Source organism: Balaenoptera borealis, assembly GCF_965194805.1.
Source record: "Balaenoptera borealis genome assembly, chromosome: 3".
Taxonomy (NCBI): domain Eukaryota; kingdom Metazoa; phylum Chordata; class Mammalia; order Artiodactyla; family Balaenopteridae; genus Balaenoptera; species Balaenoptera borealis.
In genome coordinates this window covers 60628756-60649937 of record NC_138866.1, presented here as the reverse complement: position 1 = coordinate 60649937, position 21182 = coordinate 60628756, and the positions used below count along the sequence as shown (strand labels likewise).

The window sequence follows — 21182 nt, the reverse complement described above, 5'->3', positions numbered from 1 at the left end:
TAATTTTTTGTATTCCATTTTATTATCTATTAACTTTTTGTTACACCTTTTTGGACTACTTTAAAAAATTGTTTCTCGTGGAATTCCCTGGCAGTCCAGTGGTTAGGACCCAGTGCTTTCACTGTGGTGGCCTGGGTTCAGTCCCTGGTCAGGGAACTAAGATCCCACAAGCCACAAGAAAATTTTTTCTCTAGGAATTACAATATATATCCTTAACATTTCATGGTCTAGAGTTAATATTGATCTAGTTCACATAAAATGCAGAAATCTTAACAACCATAGTTCCCTTACCCACCCCCATCCCAGTCTCTTTAGTTGTCATATGCATTACATCTATCTATACAAACATCACATGAGACAATGTTGTCATATGTATACAAACACCCCATGAGACAATGTTCATACAATTTTAAAAAATATGATAAAAGATGGTTTTTTAAATGTACCCAGATATTTGCCATTTCTGATCTTCTTCATTCATTCCTGAAAAATTTGATTTTCCACTCCTTTAATTTCCCTTCAGCCTGAAAAACTTTCTTTAGCATTTCTTGTAGTTTTAGTCTGCTGGTGAGTAATTCTCTTAGTTTTCCTGTATCTGAGTGTGTCTTCATTTTGCCTTCATTTTTTAAAGAATATGCTTGCTAGATATCTAATTCTGGGTTGGCAGTTTTTTTGTCTTTTAGCATGTTACAAATCTTGTTTCACTGTCCTTTCGTCTCAGGGATGTTTGGTGGGAAGTCCATGGTCATTTGAATAATTTCCCTATAATTAATGTGTTGTTTTTCTGTTTCCTTCAGTATTTTACCTTTGTTTTTGGTTTCTAGCAGCTTACATGGATTTTCTTTACCCAGTTTGGAATAAAAACTTCTTTATTCCAAGCTTCTTGAATCTATAAATTTATGTATTTCTCCAAATTTGGGATATTCTTAGACATCATTTCTTCAAATATTCTTTCCACTCCATTCTGCCCTCTCCTTTTGGGATACCGATAATCCATATGTTAGAGCTTTTGATATTTTCTCACAAATATCAAGGACTGAGGACTTTTTTTTTTCTTAAAACTTTTTTTTCTCTCTTTTAAATATTGGATACTTTCTGTTAATTTATCTTCCAGTTTACAGACTCTTTTCTCTGACATCTCCACTCCATTAGTAAAATTTTTATTGACAATATTATATTTTTTCAGATATAAAATTTCTATTTCTTTATTTCTCTGCTAAGATTTTCTCTTTTTATTCCTCTTTAACATATTTTCCTTTACTTCATTGAGCATAGTTAAGCTATGAGCTGCCTTAAAGTCCTTGTTTAATAATTTCAACATCTGGGTCATCTTTGGACTGGCATCTGTTAATCTTTGCTCTTGACATTGGGTCACATTTTCCCGAATCTCTTTATGCCAAGTATTTTTTGATTATATCCTGGACATTGTGAATGTTTGACTGTGTAAACTCTGGGTTCTGTTATATCCCTCTGAAGAATGTTTACTTTTTTCATTTAGCAGGCAGTTCACCAGGTTAGACTCGCTGTAAGCTCCATCTCGTTCTCTGTGGTTGGAGGTTAAGTTCAGCTCAATCTCAGTCCAGCTCTTTAAGCCTTTGCTTCTATTTTCTATATCATTTTTAACCAGCACAATATGAGTGTTAGGTACTATTATTGACCTTTGAGTTTGTCCCATATATGTAATGTTCAGAGGTCAGTCTAGACTTGTGTGGGGTTTAGGCACAGAATTGGGGGATTAACTTCTCTGGCTCTCTCTCCTCTGGGATTTCTCTCTCACTCCTTAGTGGTGGTTGTTGCCTGGGCTCTTTTCTGTAATTCTTCTGGCCAGAATGAGGAAGAGCTTTCTATCAAAGTCTTTGCCACCTGCATTATGCCATCCTTCGGTATGGAAGGCATTTAGGGAAAAGCCACAATAAGCCTGGAAACTCACCTTCAGGTCAGTGTTTCTATAAGTTTTAACTCTTCTCCACAACCTGCCTGCTTTTGTTTACTTCTAAGAATCCTCAGGTAGTTATTTTTTATATTTTGTCTGGAGTTTATAAATTATTGTTAATGTGGGATTGGTCTGTAAGATGTAGATGTGAAACTCCAACAAAGTGTTTTTGAAATTGAGAGCATGCAACATTTAACATGTCAAAAGCATGATGATAATAATTAAGAAAAAAACCTCTCCTTTCATTTTCCTATTTTGGCTATTTAAGCAATTAGATGAAGGAAGTCCAAGAAGGAAAGATAAAACATGGGGAGAAGAAAAAGGCAGGGAGAGCATTTTGCTGTTCTATTACCTATTAGATATTTATGTATGCATGTATTTTGTATGTATATATATATGTATTCACAGGGTATGGACATACTCTAGTTACTGGTTATAAAGAGTTAAATAAGTTATGTTTTTATAGTCATTGAAATTTCTGTGGGCTTCTGAATAGTTAAGAAAAAAATCTTTTCTGAGCTTAAAAACAGCTTTTCTCTTTTATTTTATTTTTTTGTTTGTTTTTTAAATTTATTTATTTTATTTGTTTATTTTTATTTTTGGCTGCGTTGGGTCTTTGTTGCAGCGCGTGGGCTTTTCTCTAGTTGTGGAGAGTGGGGACTACTCTTCGTTGAGCTGCATGGGCTTCTCATTGCGGTGGCTTCTCTTGTTGTGGAGCACGGGCTGTAGGCACATGGGCTTCAGTAGTTGTGGCACATGGGCTCAGTAGTTGTGGCTCGCGGGCTCTAGAGCACAGGCTCAGTAGTTGTGGCTCACCAGGTTAGTTGCTCCGTGGCATGTGGGATCTTCCTGGACCAGGGCTTGAAGCCGTGTCCCCTGCATTGGCAGGCAGATTCTTAACCACTGTGCCACCAGGGAAGCCCAGGTTTTCTCTATTTTCTATATCATTTTTAACCAGCACAATATGTGTTAATTACTATTATTGATATTATTAGGATTAAAGACAGCAAAACACGTATTATAGAAAGTGTGGGATAATAGAAAAAATTGCTGTTATCCTGTGTCTTAGCAAAATCATTAAAATATTTGTATATTTCCTTTTAGACTTTTTCGTAAATTATAATCAGTCTGCAAACAGATCTCATTTCTACCATTGATGTTACAAAAACAAATATGGTTTTCAGAATATTTTTATCTTCCTTGCAATGCTGAAGATTTTACTAGATGAGATAGGCTGTTTTTGGACATTTCTTCTGGAACTTTGGTGCTGTGTGTTGGAAGTTGATGTTGGTGTGAAATTTAGGAAGTGAATTGAGATATCTGGCTATGGACTCAAGAGAACCTAAATCTTGTCCTTAATGGGTCACTCTTCCCACCGAAGTGCCTGTATATAGGTGACTATAGGAAGAGGTCAAGGACAACTAATTCGCGTAACCAGCTGGGGCTTTGGCTCAGTTCCCAATGCAGTACTCTGATGGGCTAGGCCCTGTGTGAGGTGTTCATGCGGCTTGGAACCAAGTCATCTGGTAGTCTGCTTTATTTATTTCTCCTTTAGTTAGAGTCTAGAGCAGAGTTCTGTATCTTCTGTTCTAACAGGAGGAACAACCACACCTGCAAGAACCAGAGAGCAACCTGTCTCAGAGTCTAGAGAATTCACACAGGTAGCCCTCCCTGGACCTTTAGCTGTTTTGGGCCGAGAGCTTCCTTTTTCTGTCTGACCAGACTTGGTGGGATAGGAGAGAAGGCTGGCTCTTGGCCTTTCTGACTACCTCACTGCTCAGGCATTGAACCTCCTGGTGGAGGAGGAAGGAAAAGGCAGAGAGTTCCAATAGTTGGGAAGGAAGAGGAGAGTGAAATTACTGCTCAGGTTGCAAAGATTTCAAGCACATTCTGTCCCATTTCAAAGTGCAGGGTGAACAGTCAACCTAGATTGTGAGCAGCAGGTGTGACCCTGTATGTAGATTAGTACTTCCTCCTTTTGGGACAGCTACATTATTTTTCCTTGAGTATCTCCAAACCAGAACTAGTCTCTTTCTTTTAATAAATTGCTAGCAAAAAAAAAAAAAAAAAGAGAACATGTTATTTTCCCATGAGATTGGATGTTTAAAAATCATTTTATACATTTTGTAGTGTTAAGGTGTGGCTAGGGGTGATAAAGGCACTGGCTTTGATGGATTGGCCCATTTAACAATGGGATACCACCTACCTTGAAAACACAGTAGAAGTTCCATTTCCTATTGGTTCATTTTTACATATAAAGAACAACTTTCCTATGAAGAACTCAAGGGAATGTACTGAGAAGTGTTAAACAATGACCTACTTGTTAAACTTCAATAGCAAACCAAGGGCCTGAGAGAAGTTGGAAAGGAATACAAAGCAGGAACTAAGAAACAAAAGGGAAGTGCAGTTGCGAGAGTCAAATCAGATTCCCATCAGGTACTAATGTGTTTCTGGTCTGTACTCTGTTCCAGTTACTACCTTTCAGTCTTCTGTAGGAAGAAATGCAGATGGTGTCAGTATGAGCATATTACCACCTGTGCAAACAATAAACAGCCAAAACACTATGAGGGGGATTTTACAGCATTTTTTAAATAAGGAAACTTCCTTAAGGGCTTTAGAAGTCATTTCTAATGTTCATATTCTATGGCTTGGAAAAGAGGCAACAGATTATTATTTTCAGTTTTTAATAAGAAATCTTGTTATGGATAGTATTAAATTGTCCAAGGTCTAGTCAGTGGTAGAGCTGGGTGGAGAAAGAAAGCCTACTGATTCCCAGATGAGAGCTCTGTCATATAGCAGGGTCTTGAATTGGAGAACCAAAAATGGCTATTTTAGTGATTAAAAGCAATATGACTTTATTTAGAGGCTAAATAGGATGTTTTCTTCATATTGCTCTCACTACATGATAAACGAAGAAATCTAATTGTAAAAATAACTCTCTTATGAGGTGATATAAAAGAAATTCAACCAAGAAATGTGGACAGGTGATAAGCAAAGAAATGCAAAGGAACATAAGAAAATATTTCTTTCCATATTTGTTTTAACCCATTGTATTTTGGCATAAAATGCAGTAATCCCCCTCACCACCCACCCCTACCCCCACCATAGTCAACCAATTGCCTCAGCACAATCTATTGATTAATTCTTCTTTTATCACCAATTTAATGCTGTTATTATAATATAACCCATATTATTCTTAATTCTTTTGCTCATTCAGTTTACATGTGGATTCTATCGGCAGTGTTTCAATTTTAATTCTTATATCCATATGAGTTTTAATTATCTTGCTGGACAAGTGCTCCCTCATTTCTCTTTTTCAAAATTTTGGCTAATCTACCCTGTTTATTACTTCAAATGAATCCAGAATCACTTTTCAAATTTCAAAATATCATTTTTCAGTTTTGATTATGATGGCATTAAACCAGTACAGTATTTTGGGAAGACCTGATAAAATTAAAATATTTGGTCTTCTTACCAAGGAACATTAACTGCCTATTTAGTAGAGTCTTTCTTTTATGTCCTTCAGTAAAATTAAAAAATTTATTCATGCAGTTTCAGCACATTTCTTGTTATGTTTATTCCTAGATATTTACTCCTTTAAATAAATTATACATGGAATTTTACCATTATGCTTTTGGTGTAAAGGAAGTTATTGGCATTTTTTTGTATTAATTTAAAAAATTGAAATGCCTTGCAGACCTCTATTATAATTCTAAACAGTTCTTTAGTGCTTCTGTTTTCTAGGTAGATAATCACATTTGCAAATAATGATGATATTCCAGAGGTATTTCTGCTTTATTATTTTATTTTATTTTCAAAGAACCTTGGCCTTGGGTTTTCTAAGAAATAAGTAAATTAGTTTTTCTAATTCATTACTTTCTGCTTTTATTTTCATTGTTTTACCCTTATTTCTTGACACTCTTCTCTCCTTGGGTTCTGTGGAACTCTCTTCTCATTTTCCCAGCTCTGTGATTGCTCTAGCTCCTCCTACCTCCCACCTGTGACTGTCGGAAGACTCTGTCATTAGCCATTCTCTATTTGTATTTCTTGTTATCCTGGCTTTTGGTATTGATCCCAGAGCCTTCAAGATATCAAAATTCACTTGTAATCATAGATAGCTGGCTCTGCTGAGTAGCATAAGTTTTTCTTTTATATTGTGATAATACACATAAACATAAAATTTACCATCTTAACAGTTTTTAAGTGTAAAGTTCAGTGACTAGCAACAGCTTTCTTATGTACTTGGTTATGACCAAGACTCCATCAAAGCGATTCAAAGTTGCTATTTTTATTTATTCCTAGTCATTGGCCAGATCCTATCAGTTTTACCTTATATAGTATTTTCACTTGGCTCTGTTACCAAACCCAGGCCTTAGGCCTTGCAGACTCATACTTGCCCTCTCTCTATTCTTTCTCCCACTTAACATTAGTATCCCCCAAGCCCCAGAACCTATCAAGCCACTTCTCTGTTAAAAGTTTTTGAATGGTTTCCAGTAGCCCACAGAAAAAGTACAAACACTTGGCATTCAAGGCCTCCTGATCTCACTACAGCCTACCTTGTGGCTGATCACCTCTCTCCCTTCATACACTCTGCCTTACTTCTTGTCAAACATTGAGGCAAGTGGGCAGGGTAAGAAATGGAGACACCTGAGACCAGCTGGAGACGTAAAGGGAAATTGCTACCCTGCCACAAGAGTAGGGATTTGGCTCTTGAATTGCCAGAGCCTTCATTTTTTTTTTTTCCAGAGAAACTGCAAATCTGCATTTTTATACGAAAATCTCTCAATTTAAAATTGTTGGCTATGAATTAATATTTTTGAAAAACCCTGAGCAATTGAAAAACATGTTTGCAGGTAGGATCCAGGCCACATTTGACCTCTGTTCTCTCTTCTTGGCAGGGTTACTTTAGATTTTCTATGCCTATGTGGAGCGTGATCTCTCTTGCCTGGAATTGGGGCACTACATTATAGTCTAAAGAAACATTAAAGTAAACCCAGTAGGGGTTTCGGAAACTCTCACTGTGAAAATGTTACTGATGTAAAGGTTTTTCATTGTTCCTGTGAAAAGGCCAATAGTTGGACTTAAAATGATATAAACGAATACTACCCATCGTGCTTCAGCAAGCACAGTGAGCGCTCTACCATGAGAAGCTTTTTTGAGCTGGAATTTTGTTTATCAGTAGTTTTCATGTATATATTAATTTATTGTTATTTCACAGGACAAATTAGTCCAGATGTCCACGATTTCTAAGCACTTTGGACTGAAATACAAAGAAGAATCGTACATCTTTAAAGAGCTTGAGAAGGTTCGCAAGGAGACTAAAAAGGAATTTCTCCGATTCAAGGAGAAGTTGGCCTCCAAGCCGGCTGTGGGTGAAGTCCCTGTTTTCGGCCTCCGGGTCCCCGGCCCGGCCCGGCATGGGGGGGAGTGGAGCGTTTCCCGCGCCAGACCCCAAAAGCCATCAGGCTCCCCTCGGGCCAAAGGCCATGCGCCCCTCGCTGCGGCCCTCCCGCAGCCGGCGCCCCGAGGCGCAGCGCGGCCCCCGGGCCCGAGCGAGGCGGTCGCTCCCGGGAAGACCCGGCCCTTCTGCCCCCAGGACTTATACTTGCGGAGCTCCGCGTTCCTCCGGCACCGGCCCCAGAAGAAGCCGCCGGTCATCGCCTCCAGGGCGGGCACGTCCAGACCCGTGGTCCTGATGCCGCCACCTGCGCCCAGGGGGAAGGCCCGGCCGCACCGGGGCGCCAGGAGCCCACGGCCCGCGGGCTCCAAGCCGGTCCTCGACCCGGCCGGGGGCCGCGACGCGAGCCAGGAGCCGGCTCGGCTCGCGGAGGCCCGCAAGGCCGGAGAGAGGAAGGGCGGCTCCCTGTCCGGCGACGAGGGAGACTCGGAGGCGGCCGGCCGGCGGAGGAGAGTGAGGATTCACACCCGCTTCCTGCGCGAGGGCTCGCGCGGCGAGTCGCGGGAAGCCCCCGTGTCGGTTTCCAAAACCGACCGCGAGAGCAACCCGCCGAGCGATGCGCGGGAGGCCGCCCCGCAGGCCCCGCAGCCCGTGCGAGCGATCCCGACCTCCATCGAGGAGCTCATCGTCTCGCTGCAGTCCGAGGCCCAGCTGGCCTCCGACCAGAGCATCAGAGAGCTCATCCAGAGCGTCCACGGCCAGAACTACGACATTAAAATGGAAGTAGGTGACCCAAAGGGAGAGTAGTATTTCTCCTGGGTAAATGTAACTTAAGGATACAAACATAAAATCAGTGCATGTGGTGTGTTGTAAGCTAGACAAGCTAGACAAAGCGCTGGGTTTTGAATTTTCCATCGAGGGAGTATATCCTCTTTAAAAAGTGAAAATAATTGAGAGTATATTTCAAAAACTGGTACAAAGAACATTAGTTTTTTGACCTGAGTAATGCATCACTGGTAACCTTTCCTTTCAAAGTCTTTGTGATTAGTTAGTATTGATTTAGCAGATGTTTTATATGAAAGACTCAGTCTTTTTCTGTACAGTTTATTATTATTAACAGTGAATCTAAATCTTTAGAAGATCAATATAATACTAATAAGTTGAATTTATAAGAGTTCTGTACTATTTTCAGTGAAAACCGCTCTCTTAAAATATCTTTGAAGAATTTACTTTGTAGGTCTTCCCAATTATAGAGACTATAAGTGATTATTTGTCCCAATGACAACCCCATCAGGTGGGTACCCATAAGAGCCCCGTTTTACATAAGAGGCTTCCTGGCTTTAGTGAGGTTAAGAGGATTGGCTCACAGTCCTGCAACTAAGGCAGAGCAGAGCTGGGATTCCACCCCAGCGGGTCACACCCCAGAGAGTAAACTGGAACCATGCCAGGGCTGGCTATTTGTTGATTGTGATGTGTCCCCAGGGAGCAAAGCTAGATAGGGTCATAGTTTAAGGTATTTTGTTCATTATATAGACTTCGCCTTGACAGGGACCTTCAAAGTAAAAATAATAACAGGGGAATCTGAGTCTCACACAGAGAGAGAGGGAGAGAGGGAGAGAGGGAGGGAAGAAGGGAAGGAGGAAAGGACAGAGAGAGAGAGAGAGAGATTTTTTTTTGTGTGTGAGAATGGTAATGAGAATGACACTTAGGGGGGAAGAAGATTCTATTACTGTTCTTGGCTGCAGCTCCAAACCTCTTGTTAGTACACAGAATACTGCTGCCACATTATGTCTTTAAAATAGTTTCAGCCCCGAATATACTCTTGGCTGTGATTTAAGGAATGTGATCCTAAAGCCCATTAGGGAAACAAAAACGTGTAACGACAAGAGTCCCCAGTGTCGTCTTTGACCTAATGTTTGTCGGCAGAATGGGACAAATGTTTTCAGTTAAGACCCATACCTCGATACGGTTACTGAACAAGATCAGTGTGACTGCTCAGGCCGTTTCAAAATGGGTATTTCTAATTAGGTTTTCTGTGGGCCTAACAGAAAATGAATCAGGGATGCACACTGGAGAGCCTCAATGGAGAGAACAAAGCCTCATTGCCTGCCCCTGTGAGAAGAACTCTGTGACATAGTCAAGGCATGTGACATGAAGAGGGGCCTATATTAGAAGCTGGCTCGAGGTCCTGTACAGTTGGGGAAAGTTACACTTTTAGAGCAAGGCCCCATAGAGAAAGTACATTTTGAAGGGTTCAGATAGAATAGAATATAAGAAGGGAGTGTATCAGTGATGAATGGGCCCTGGGACAGTGAATTCTGTTCTTTCTGGTAATCCATTTCTCTTGTGTATCCTTTTCTGGTGCTTCAGTTACCTGAATTGTTTTATGTAGGAGAGTGGCCTGAAGGATTAGGGTCAGAAGCCAGGGTCACTAACTAGCCCCGCATTGTAAGACTTGGCCAGTTTCAAATGCCTCAGTCCCATCCTGCCTTCCATTGTATTGATTTTTTTGTGTAGCTAGATTTTGTTCTTGCTTTTAAAACTTTGCCTCTGCCTGCCCCCCACCCAACAATTCCAGAAGATGGAGCTTTGCATTATTTTGGTTTCAGATGTTTTATTAGGGTGAGAAGAGAACAATGGGGAATTTGTCGAAATGGCTGTGGCTGGGTAGGTTAAGAGAAAGCAATGAGAATGCAAGTGTAAAAGTGGTATCTAAATTATGATTTAAAAAATTCTTAAGATTACAATAAGGACACTTGTTTTAAACATTTGGAGTTTATATAAACAATGTTCTCTCCATGATAAGCAAGGAATATGGTTCTTTACTTTAGACATCTTAATTTGGAGCCAGTCCCTGGAGGGAAAGCCAAAGGATAAGACAGTCCTGGCAGGGTGTGCTGTCTCTGTTTAGAGTTTGGGCAGGGCCCTTTCAGACCTAGCATTCAGAGTTCCACAAACAATTACAGAGGCCAAAAGGTGCACAGAATATCTAAAGATTAAACTCAGCTGTCAAATGTAGGTCAAACATCTAAACCAGCGTTTCTCAACCTTGGCACTTAACTTTTTGTTTGAATAATCCTTCGTTGTGGGTGGCTGTCCTGTAACTGTAGGATGTTTAGAATTATCCCTGGCCTCTACCCCGTAGATGCCAGTAGTATGATCCTCTCGTCACCCTCCCCACCACCAAGTCATAACAATTGGAATATCTCTAGATGTTGCCGAATGAGACCCTGGGGAGAAGGGCAAAATCGCTCCCCTTTCAACCTCCCATCTAGTTAGGAACTACTGTCTTAAACAGTATGCATACACTATGGCAGGAGGGATAGAAATGTTATAAGGTCCTATGTTTGTTCTACTGAGGAGTTCAATACTATCACTCACAAAATACATTCTAATTATATGAGACTGAAGTTCAGAGACTACCTTCCAGATATTAATTGAGGATGAAGGAATCAGCCCATCCTGGCTTCTGTCATGTGTAGTTGTTTTTGGCCATATAGCTCAAAAGAAAAATGGCTTAACATAACCCAGGTAAGAGGGAATTCATGTCCCAAGGTCTTTTATAAACAAATAATGTATAGCTCACAAGCAAATGTTTTATCATAAAACTTATGCCTGCTTTAACTTTAGGGAAGATGAAATAGATGTACTTTTACCTCTTCTTCCTGCTGAGTACAACTAAGTACAAACCTTAGATGTTATTTATAAAACAAACATGAGAAGACTCCAAAAGGTGGAGAGAAGCAGACTGGTTAGGGACTTTGGGATCCAAGGAATCACACAACCTAATGAGTTCTCAGGTTTTCTTTTGGTCTCATGTCTGCCAGATTTTGAGCTAAAGAAGCTGGCAACCTAAGAATGCCAATGGGTGCAGACAGAAAAAGCCCCAGCAAAAGCCTGCTCTCTTTAGCTAAGGATCAAGAAAGGGGCAGCCTAGCAAGGTGAAACTTTTAAACAATAACTGTGCTACTTTAGTCAAACACCAAAGAAAAACCTATGGCCCTATCCCCACCCCTGCCAGCCAGGGCTGAGGGGGGAGCCTAAACTTCCACTCTTACCAGGCTGAAACAAGGAACCCCAACTCCTTCCCTAATGATGTGGTGTTAGTGGAGAGTCAAGACTTTCAACGCTGCCCGGCAGTAAAGAGGCTACCCTACCCACCCGCCCCCCCACCCCTGTAGTGTCACTGGACGCCTTGTAGGGAACGGTAATGAGAGACTTCTATCCCTCCCCACCAGGATGGTATCAGTAGAGGCCTAGTGGGGGCCAGAACTCCTACTCCTGCCCAGCAATAGCAAGGAGCCCCTGACCTCTGGTGCCAGTGGAGACCAAGCTGGGAATTTGGACCACTACCCCTACCTGGCAGTAATGAGGCAGCCTTGGCCCTCCTCCTACTGCCCCTACTAGAGCAGTTTCAGAGGAATGTTTAAATAAGATCCAGACTCTCATAATACCCCAAATGTCCAGGTTTCAATAGAAAATCACTTGTCATACCAAGAACTGGTAACATTTAGACTTGGAAGAAAAAAAGACAATTAATACCAACATTGAGATGACTGAGATGTTAGAATTATCTGACAAAGATTTTAAAGAGGCCCTCAAAAAAAAAAAAAAAAAAAAGCCCCAATGAGCAATAATAATGAGCACACTTGGAATAATGAGAAAAAGAGAAAGTGTTAGCAGAGAAATAGAAAGTCTCAGTAAAGAAACAGAACATATAAAGAAAACCAAAGAAAAATTTTAGAACTAAAAAATACAGTAATTGAAATAAAACTCAATGGATGGCTCAAAAACTGAACGGAGGGGAGACAGTGGAAAGAATCAGTGAACACAAGGATGGAACAATACAATTTTCTCAGTCTGAACAACAGAGAGACAATAGACTGGGGAAAAAAAATAGAGCCTCTGGGACTTGTGGGACTATAACAGAAGATCTAACCTTCATGCCATCAAAGTCCTGGAAAATGAGAAAAGCCCAAATCAAAGAAACCCAAAGGAATCCACACCAAAACGTGTAATAGTCAAACTTTTGAAAACTAAAGAAAAAGAAAAAGTCTTTGAAAGCAATGAGAGAGAAACAATGTGTTATGTATAGGGAAAAGCAACTTGAATGATGGGATTTTTCATTGGAAACCATGGAGGCCAGAAGGATTGGCACAGCATTTTCAAATGCTGAAAGAAAAGAACTGTCCACCCAAAGTTCTGTATCTAGGGAAATTATCCTTCAAGAATGTAGGGAAAATCAAGACATTCTCAGATGAAGGAAAGCTAAGAGAATTTGTCACTCGCAATCTTACCCTAAAAGGATGGCTAAAGGAAGTTCTCTAAACAGAAAGGAATGATTAGAAGAAAGGACTTGGAAAAAACACCAGGAAGGAAGAAAGAATATAATAAGCAAAAACTATGGCTAAATACAATAGACATTCCTTCTCCTGAGCTTTTCAAATGTATTTGATGGTTGATGCTAAAATTATAATGCTGTTTGATGTGATTTTAAATGTATGTAGAGGAAATATTTAAGACAGTTATAAATAGGGGAAGGTAAATAGATATAAAGGGAATATGGTTTCTATAGTTCACTCTAATTGGAAAATAACAATTCCAGTAGACTGTAATAAGTTATGTATATATAATGTACTATCTGGAGCAATGACCAAAAAAGCTATACAGAGAGATTCACTCAAAAAACATTATAGATAAATCAAAATAGAATTAAAAAATTTTAAGTAACCCACAGGAAGGTAGGTAAAAATAAACATAAGCAAAAAGCAGAGAATAAAAATAAAACAAGAAATAAAGTAGCAGTTTCAAACTCAAATATATCGATAGCTACATTAAAGGTAAATGGTCTACATATACTGATTGAAAGCAGAGATTGGCAAGTGGATTCCATATATAACCCAACTATATATTGTTTACAAGAAACATACTTCCAGTATAATGATATAGGCAGGTTTAAAATAAAGCATGAAAAAAACATCAAGCACACCTTATTCAAAAGAAAATAGGAGGGGCTAAATTAATTTCAGTTAAAGTAGGCTTCAGAACAAAGAAAATTACTAGAGACACAGTGGGCATTATAATATGATAAAACTTTCAATCCATTAAGAAGACAAAGCAACCCTAAATTTGTATGAACCAAACAACAGAGCTGAAAAAATATGTGAAGTAAAAACTGAAAGGAGAAATAGATGAATCTACAGTCATAGTTGAAGATGTCAACACCCTTCTTTCAACAATTGATAGAAAACTAGACAGAAATTTCCCAAGAATATAGAACTCAACAACACCATCAGACATCAGGATCTAATCTACATCTTTAGAACACTGCACCTAACAGCAGCAGAAGGCACATTTTTGTCACTGTCCATGTGACATATACTACGACCATATCTGGTCCATAAAAATGAACTTCAGTAAGTTTAGAAGAATTGACATCGGGGGAGACCTTCAAGATGGCAGAGGAGTAAGACGTGGAGATCACCATCCTCCCCACAAACACATCAAAAATACATCTACATGTGGAACAGCTCCTACAGAATACCTACTGAACGCTGGCAGAAGACCTCAGACTTCCCAAAAGGCAAGAAATTCCCCATGTACCTGGGTAGGGCAAAAGAAAAAAGAAAAAACAGAGACAAAAGAATAGGGATGGGACCTGCACCTCTGGGAGGGAGCTGTGAAGGAGGATAAGTTTCCACACACTAGGAAGCCCCTTCAAGGACGGAGACGGGGGGTGGCGGGGGGGAAGCTTTGGAGCCACGGAGGAGAGTGCAGCAACAGGGGTGCAGAGGGCAAAGCAGAAAGATTCCTGCACAGAGGATCGGTGCCGACCAGCACTCACCAGCCGGAGAGGCTTGTCTGCTCACCCGCTGGGATGGGTGGGGGCTGGAAGCTGAGGCTCTGGCTTTGGAGGTCAGATCCCAGGGAGAGGACTGAGGTTGGCTGCGTGAACACAGCCTGAAGGGGGCTAGTGTGCCACAGCTAGCCGGGAGGGAGTTTGGGAAAAAGTCTGGAACTGCCTAAGAGGCAAGAGACCATTGTTTTGGGGTGCACGAGGAGAGAGGTTTCAGAGCACCACCTAAATGAGCTCCAGAGACGGGCATGAGCTGTGGCTATCAGCACGGACACCAGAGACAGGCACGAAATGCTAACACTGCTGCTGCAGCCACCAAGAAGCCTGTGTGCAAGCACAGGTCACTGTCCACACCTCCCCTCCTGGGAGCCTGTGCAGCCCGCCACTGCCAGGGTCCCGTGATCCAGGGACAACTTCCCTGGGAGAACACACAGCGTGCCTCAGGCTGTTGCAATGTTATGCTGGTCTCTGCTGACGAAAGCTCGCCCCACATTCCGTACCCCTCCCTCCCCCTGGCCTGAGTGAGCCAGAGCCCCCTAATCAGCTGCTACTTTAACCCCATCCTGGCTGGGTGGGGAACAGATGCCCTCAGGCAACCCACAAACAGAGGGGGCCCAAATCCAAAGCTGAACCCCAGGAGCTGTGCGAACAAAGAAGAGAAAGGGAAATTTCTCCGTGCAGCCTCAGGAGCAGCGGATTAAACCTCCACAATAAACTTGATGTACCCTGCATCTGTGGAATACCTAAATAGACAACGAATCATCCCAAAATTGAGGCGGTGGACTTTGGGAGCAACTGTAGACTTGGGGTTTGCTTTCTGCGTCTATTTTGTTTCTGGTTTTATGTTTATCTTAGTTTAGTACTTAGAGCTTATTATCATTGGTGGATTTGTTTATTGATTTGGTTGCACTCTTTCTTTTTTTAAAATATATAGATATATATATTTTTCCTTTTTCTCTTTTTTGTGAGTGTATATGTCTATGCTTCTTTGTGTGATTTTGTCTGTATACCTTTGCTTTTACCATTTGTCCTAGGGTTCTGTCTGTCCGTTTTTTGTTGTTTGTTTTTTTGTAGTATGGTTTTTAGCACTTGTTATCATTGGTGGATGTGTTTTTTGGTTTGGTTGCTCAGACTTCCCAAAACCTGTGTGGCTGAGAGGGTCTTGGTGCTCCAGCCAGGTATCAGGCCTGTGCCTCTGAGGTGGGAGAGCCGAGTTCAGGACATTGGTCCACCAGAGACATCCCGGCTCCACGTAATATCAAACGGCAAAAGCTCTCCTAGAGATCTCCAGCTCAACAATAAGACCCAGCTCCACTCAACGACCAGCAAGCTACAGTGCTGGAAACCCTAGGCCAAACAACTAGCAAGACAGGAACACAACCCCACCCATTAGCAGAGAGGCTGCCTAAAATCATAATAAGATCACAGACACCCCAAAACACACCACCGGATGCGGTCCTGCCCACCAGAAAGACAAGATCCAGCCTCATCCACCAGAACACAGGCACCAGTCCCCTCCACCAGGAAGCATACAAAACCCACTGAACCAACCTTAGCCACTGGGGGAAGACACCAAAAAAAATGTGAACTATGAACCTGCAGCCTGTGAAAAGGAGACCCCAAACACAGTAAGTTAAGCAAAATGAGAAGACAGAGAAACACACAGCAGGTGAAGGAGCAAGATAAAAACCCACCAGACCAAACAAATGAAGAGGAAATAGGCAGTCTACCTGAAAAAGAATTCAGAGTAATGATAGTAAAGATGATCCAAAATCTTGGAAATAGAATGGAGAAAATACAAGAAACGTTTAACAAGGACCTAGAAGAACTAAAGAGCAAACAAATAATGATGAACAACACAATAAATGAAATGAAAGATTCTCTAGAAGGAATCAATAACAGAATAACTGAGGCAGAAGAATGGATAAGTGACCTAGAAGATAAAATAGTGGAATTAATTACCACAGAGCAGAATAAAGAAAAAAGAATGAAAAGAATTGAGGGCGGTCTCAGAGACCACTGGGACAACATTAAACGCACCAACATTCAAATCATAGGGGTCTCAGAAGAAGAATAGAAAAAGAAAGGGACTGAGAAAATATTTGAAGAAATTATAGTTGAAAACTTCCCTAATATGTGGAAAGAAATAGTCAGTCAAGTCCAGGAAGCACAGAGAGTCCCATACAGGATAAATCCAAGGAGAAACACGCCAAGGCACATATGAATCAAACTATCAAAAATTAAATACAATGAAAAATATTAAAAGCAGCAAGGGAAAAACAACAAATACCATACAAGGGAATCCCCATAAGGTTAACAGCTGATCTTTCAGCAGAAACTCTCCAAGCCAGAAGGGAGTTGCAGGACATATTTAAAGTGATGAAAGGGAAAAACCTACAACCAAGATTACTCTACCCAGCAAGGATCTCATTCAGATTTGACAGAGAAATCAAAACCTTTACAGACAAGCAAAAGCGAAGAGAATTCAGCGCCACCAAACCAGTTTTACAACAAATGCTAAAGGAACTTCTCTAGGCAGGAAACACAAGAGAAGGAAAAGACCTACAATAACAAACCCAAAACAATTAAGAAAATGGGAATAGGCACATACATATTGGTAACTACCTTAAATGTAAATGGATTAAATGCTCCAACCAAAAGACACAGGCTGGCTGAATGGATACAAAACCAAGACCCGTATATATGCTGTGTACAAGAAACCCACTTCAGACCTAGGGACACATACATACTGAAAGTGAGGGGATGGAAAAAGATATTCCATGCAAACAGAAATCAAAAGAAAGCTGGAGTAGCAATTCCCATATCAGACAAAATACACTTTAAAATAAAGAGTATTATTACAAGAGACAAAGAAGGATACGACATAATGATCAAGGGATCAATCCAAGAAGAAGATATAACAGTTGTAAATATTTATGCACCCAACATAGGAACACCTCAATACATAAGGCAAATGCTAACAGCCGTAAGAGGGGAAATAGACAGTAACATGATAATAGTAGGGGACTTTAACACCCCACATTCAACAGTGGACAGATCAACCAAAATGAAAACAAATAAGGAAACACAAGCTTTAAATGATACATTAAACAAGATGGACTTAATTGATATTTATAGGACATTCCATCCAAAAACAACAGAATACACTTCCTTCTCAAGTGCTCATGGAACATTCTCCAGGATAGATCATATCTTGGGTCACAAATCAAACCTTGGTAGATATAAGAAAATTGATATCATATCAGGTATCTTTTCTGACAATAACACTATGAGACTAGATATTGATTACAGGAAAAAATCTGTAAAAAATACAAACACATGGGGGCTAAACAATACACTACTAAATAACCAAGAGATCACTGAAGAAATCAAAGAGGAAATCAAAAAATAGCTAGAAACAAATGAAAATGAAAACACGATGACCCAAAACCTATGGGATGCCGCAAAAGCAGTTCTAAGAGGGAAGCTTATAGCAATACAATCCTACCTCAAGAAAAAGGAAACATCTCAAATAAACAACCTAACCTTACACATAAAGCAGTTAGAGAAAGAAGAACAAAAAAACCCCAAAGTTAGCAGAAGGAAAGAAATCATAAAGATCAGATCAGACATAAATGAAAAAGAAATGAAGGAAACAATAGCAAAGATCAGTAAAACTAAAAGCTGGTTCTTTGAGAAGATAAACAAAATTGATAAACCATTAGCCAGACACATCAAGAAAAAAAGGGAGAAGACTCAAATCAATAGAATTAGAAATGAACAAGGAGAAGTAACAACTGACACTGAAGAAATACAAAGGATCATGAGAGATTAGTACAAGGAACTATATGCCAAGAAAATGGACAACGTGGAAGAAATGGACAAATTCTTAGAAAAGCACAACCTTCCGAGACTGAACCAGCAAGAAATAGAAAATATACACAGGCCAATCACAAGCACTGAAATTGATGCTGTGATTAAAAATCTTCCAACAAACGAAAGCCCAGGACCAGATGGCTTCACAGGTGAATTCTATCAAACATTTAGAGAAGAGGTAACACCTATCCTTCTCAAACTCTTCCAAAGTATAGCAGAGGGAGGAACACTCCCAAACTCATTCTACGAGGCCACCATCACTCTGACACCAAAACCAGACAAAGATGTCACAAGAAAACTAGAGGCCAATATCACTGATGAACATAGATGCAAAAATCTTCAACAAAATACTAGCAAACAGAATCCAACAGCACATTAAAAGGATCATACACCATGATCAAGTGGGGTTTATCCCAGGAATGCAAGGATTCTACAATATATGCAAATCAATCAATGTGATAAACCATATTAACAAATCGAAGGAGAAAAACCATATGATCATCTCAATAGATGCAGAAAAAGCTTTCAACAAAATTCAACACCCATTTATGATAAAAACCTTCCAGAAAGTAGGCACAGAGGGAACTTACCTCAACATAATAAAGGCGATATATGACAAACCCAAAGCCAACATTGTTCTCGATGGTGAAAAACTGAAACCATTTCCTCTAAGATCAGGAATAAGACAAGGTTGTCCACTCTCACCACTACTATTCAACGTAGTTTTGGAAGTTTTAGCCACAGCAATCAGAGGAAAAGTAATAAAAGGAATCCAAATCGGAAAAGAAGAAATAAAGATGTCACTGTTTGCAGAAGACATGATACTCTTCATGGAGAATCCTAAAGATCCTACCGGAAAACTACTAGAGCTAATCAATGAATTTGGTAAAGTAGGATACAAAATTAATGCAAGAAATCTCTTGCATTCCTATACACTAATGATGAAAAATCTGAAAGAGAAATGAAGGAAACACTCCCATTTACCATTGCAACAATAAGAATAAAATACCTAGATATAAACCTACCAAAGGAGTCAAAAGACCTGTGTGCAGAAAACTATAAGACACTGATGAAAGAAATTAAAGATGATACAAACAGATGAAGAGACACACCATGTTCTTGGATTGGAAGAATCAACATTGTGAAAATGATTATACTACCCAAAGCAATCTACAGATTCAATGCAATCCCTATCAAACTACCACTGGCATTTTTCACAGAACTAGAACAAAAAATTTCACAATTTGTATGGAAACACAGAAGACCCTGAATAGCCAAAGGAATCTTGAGAAAGAAAAACGGAGGAAGAAAAAGCAATCTTGAGAAAGAAAAACGGATTCTGGAGGAATCAGGCTCCTGGACTTTAGAGTATACTACAAAGCTACAGTAATCAAGACAGTATGGTAGTGGCACAAAAACAGAAATATAGATCAATGGAACAGGATAGAAAGCCCAGAGATAAACCCTTGCACATATGGTCACCTTATCTTTGATAAAAGAGGCAAGAATATACAATGGAGAAAAGACAGCCTCTTCAATAAGTGGTGCTGGGAAAACTGGACAGCTACATGTAAAAGAATGAAATTAGAACACTCCCTAACATCATACACAAAAATAACCTCAAAATGGATTAAAGACCTAAATGTAAGGCCAGACACTATAAAACTCCTAGAGGAAAACATAGGCAGAACACTGTATGACATAAATCACAGTAAGATCCTTTTTGACCCACCTCTTAGAGAAATGGAAATAAAAACAAAAATAAACAAATGGGACCTAATGAAAGTTAAAAGCTTTTGCACAGCAAAGGAAAACATAAACAAGACGAAAAGACAACCCTCAGAATGGGAGAAAATATTTGCAAATGAAGCAACTGACAAAGGATTAATCTCCAAAATTTACAAGCAGCTCAATATCAAAAAAACAAACAACCCAATCCAAAAATGGGCAAAAGACCTAAATAGGCAATTCTCCAAAGAAGATACACAGATTGCCAACAAACACATGAAAGGATGCTCAACATCATTAATCATTAGAGAAATGCAAATCAAAACTACAATGAGGTGTCACCTCACACCAGTCAGAATGGCCATCATCAAAAAATCTACAAACAATAAATGCTGGAGAGGGTGTGGAGAAAAGGGAACCCTCTTGCACTGTTGGTGGGAATGTAAATTGATTCAGCCACTATGGAGAACAGTATGGAAGTCCCTTAAAATACTAAAAATAGAACTATAATAAGACCCAGCAATCCCACTACTGGGCATATACCCTGAGAAAACCATAATTCAAAAAGAGTCATGTACCACAATGTTCATTGCAGCTCTATTTACAATAGCCAGGACATGGAAGCAACCTAAGTGTCCATTGACAGATGAATGGATCAATAAGATGTGGCACATATATAGAATGGAATATTACTCAGCCATAAAAGGAAACGAAATTGAGTTATTTATAGTGAGTTGGATGGACCTAGAGTCTGTCATACAGAGCGACGTAAGTCAGAAGGAGAAAAACAAATACCGTATGCTAACATATATATGGAATTAAAAAAAAAATGGTTCTGAAGAACCTAGGGGCAGGACAGGAATAAAGATGCAGACGTAGAGAATGGACATGAGGATATGGGGAGGGGGAAGGGGAAGCTGTGACGAAGTGAGAGAGTGGCATGGACATATATACACTACCAAATGTAAAATATATAGCTAGCAGGAAGCAGCCACACAGCACAGGGAGATCAGCTCAGTGCTTTGTGATCACCTAGAGGGGTGGGATAGGGAGGGTGGGAGGGAGATGCAAGAGGGAGGAGATATGGGGATATATGTATATGTATAGCTGATTCACTTTGTTATACAGCAGAAACTAACACACCATTGCAAAGCAATTGTACCCCAATAAAGATGTTAAGAAAAAAAGAATTGACATCATAAAGAGTGTGTTCTCTGCTCATAATGGAATCAAACTAGAAATTAATAACAGACTGCTAATAAGAAAATCTCCAAACACTTGGGAACTAAACATTAGAGTTCTAAATAATCCATGGGTCAATGGGGAAGCCTCAGAGAAATTTAAAAAATTGAACTAAATTAAAATAAAAGTACAAAATATCAAAATTTATG

At 39.9% G+C, this 21182-nt stretch overlaps 1 protein-coding gene across 1 annotated transcript in view; it reads left to right on the top strand.

Annotated features, from left to right (window-relative positions):
- Positions 1 to 618: 618 nt before the first annotated feature.
- TTC6 (tetratricopeptide repeat domain 6) overlaps positions 619 to 21182 on the top strand; it is a 220284-nt gene continuing 199720 nt past the window's right edge. The window contains exon 1 of the mRNA XM_082385911.1: positions 619 to 8118. Coding sequence (XP_082242037.1) covers positions 7167 to 8118 — 952 coding nt within the window. The 5' untranslated portion in view covers positions 619 to 7166. The remainder of the gene's footprint in view (positions 8119 to 21182) is intronic.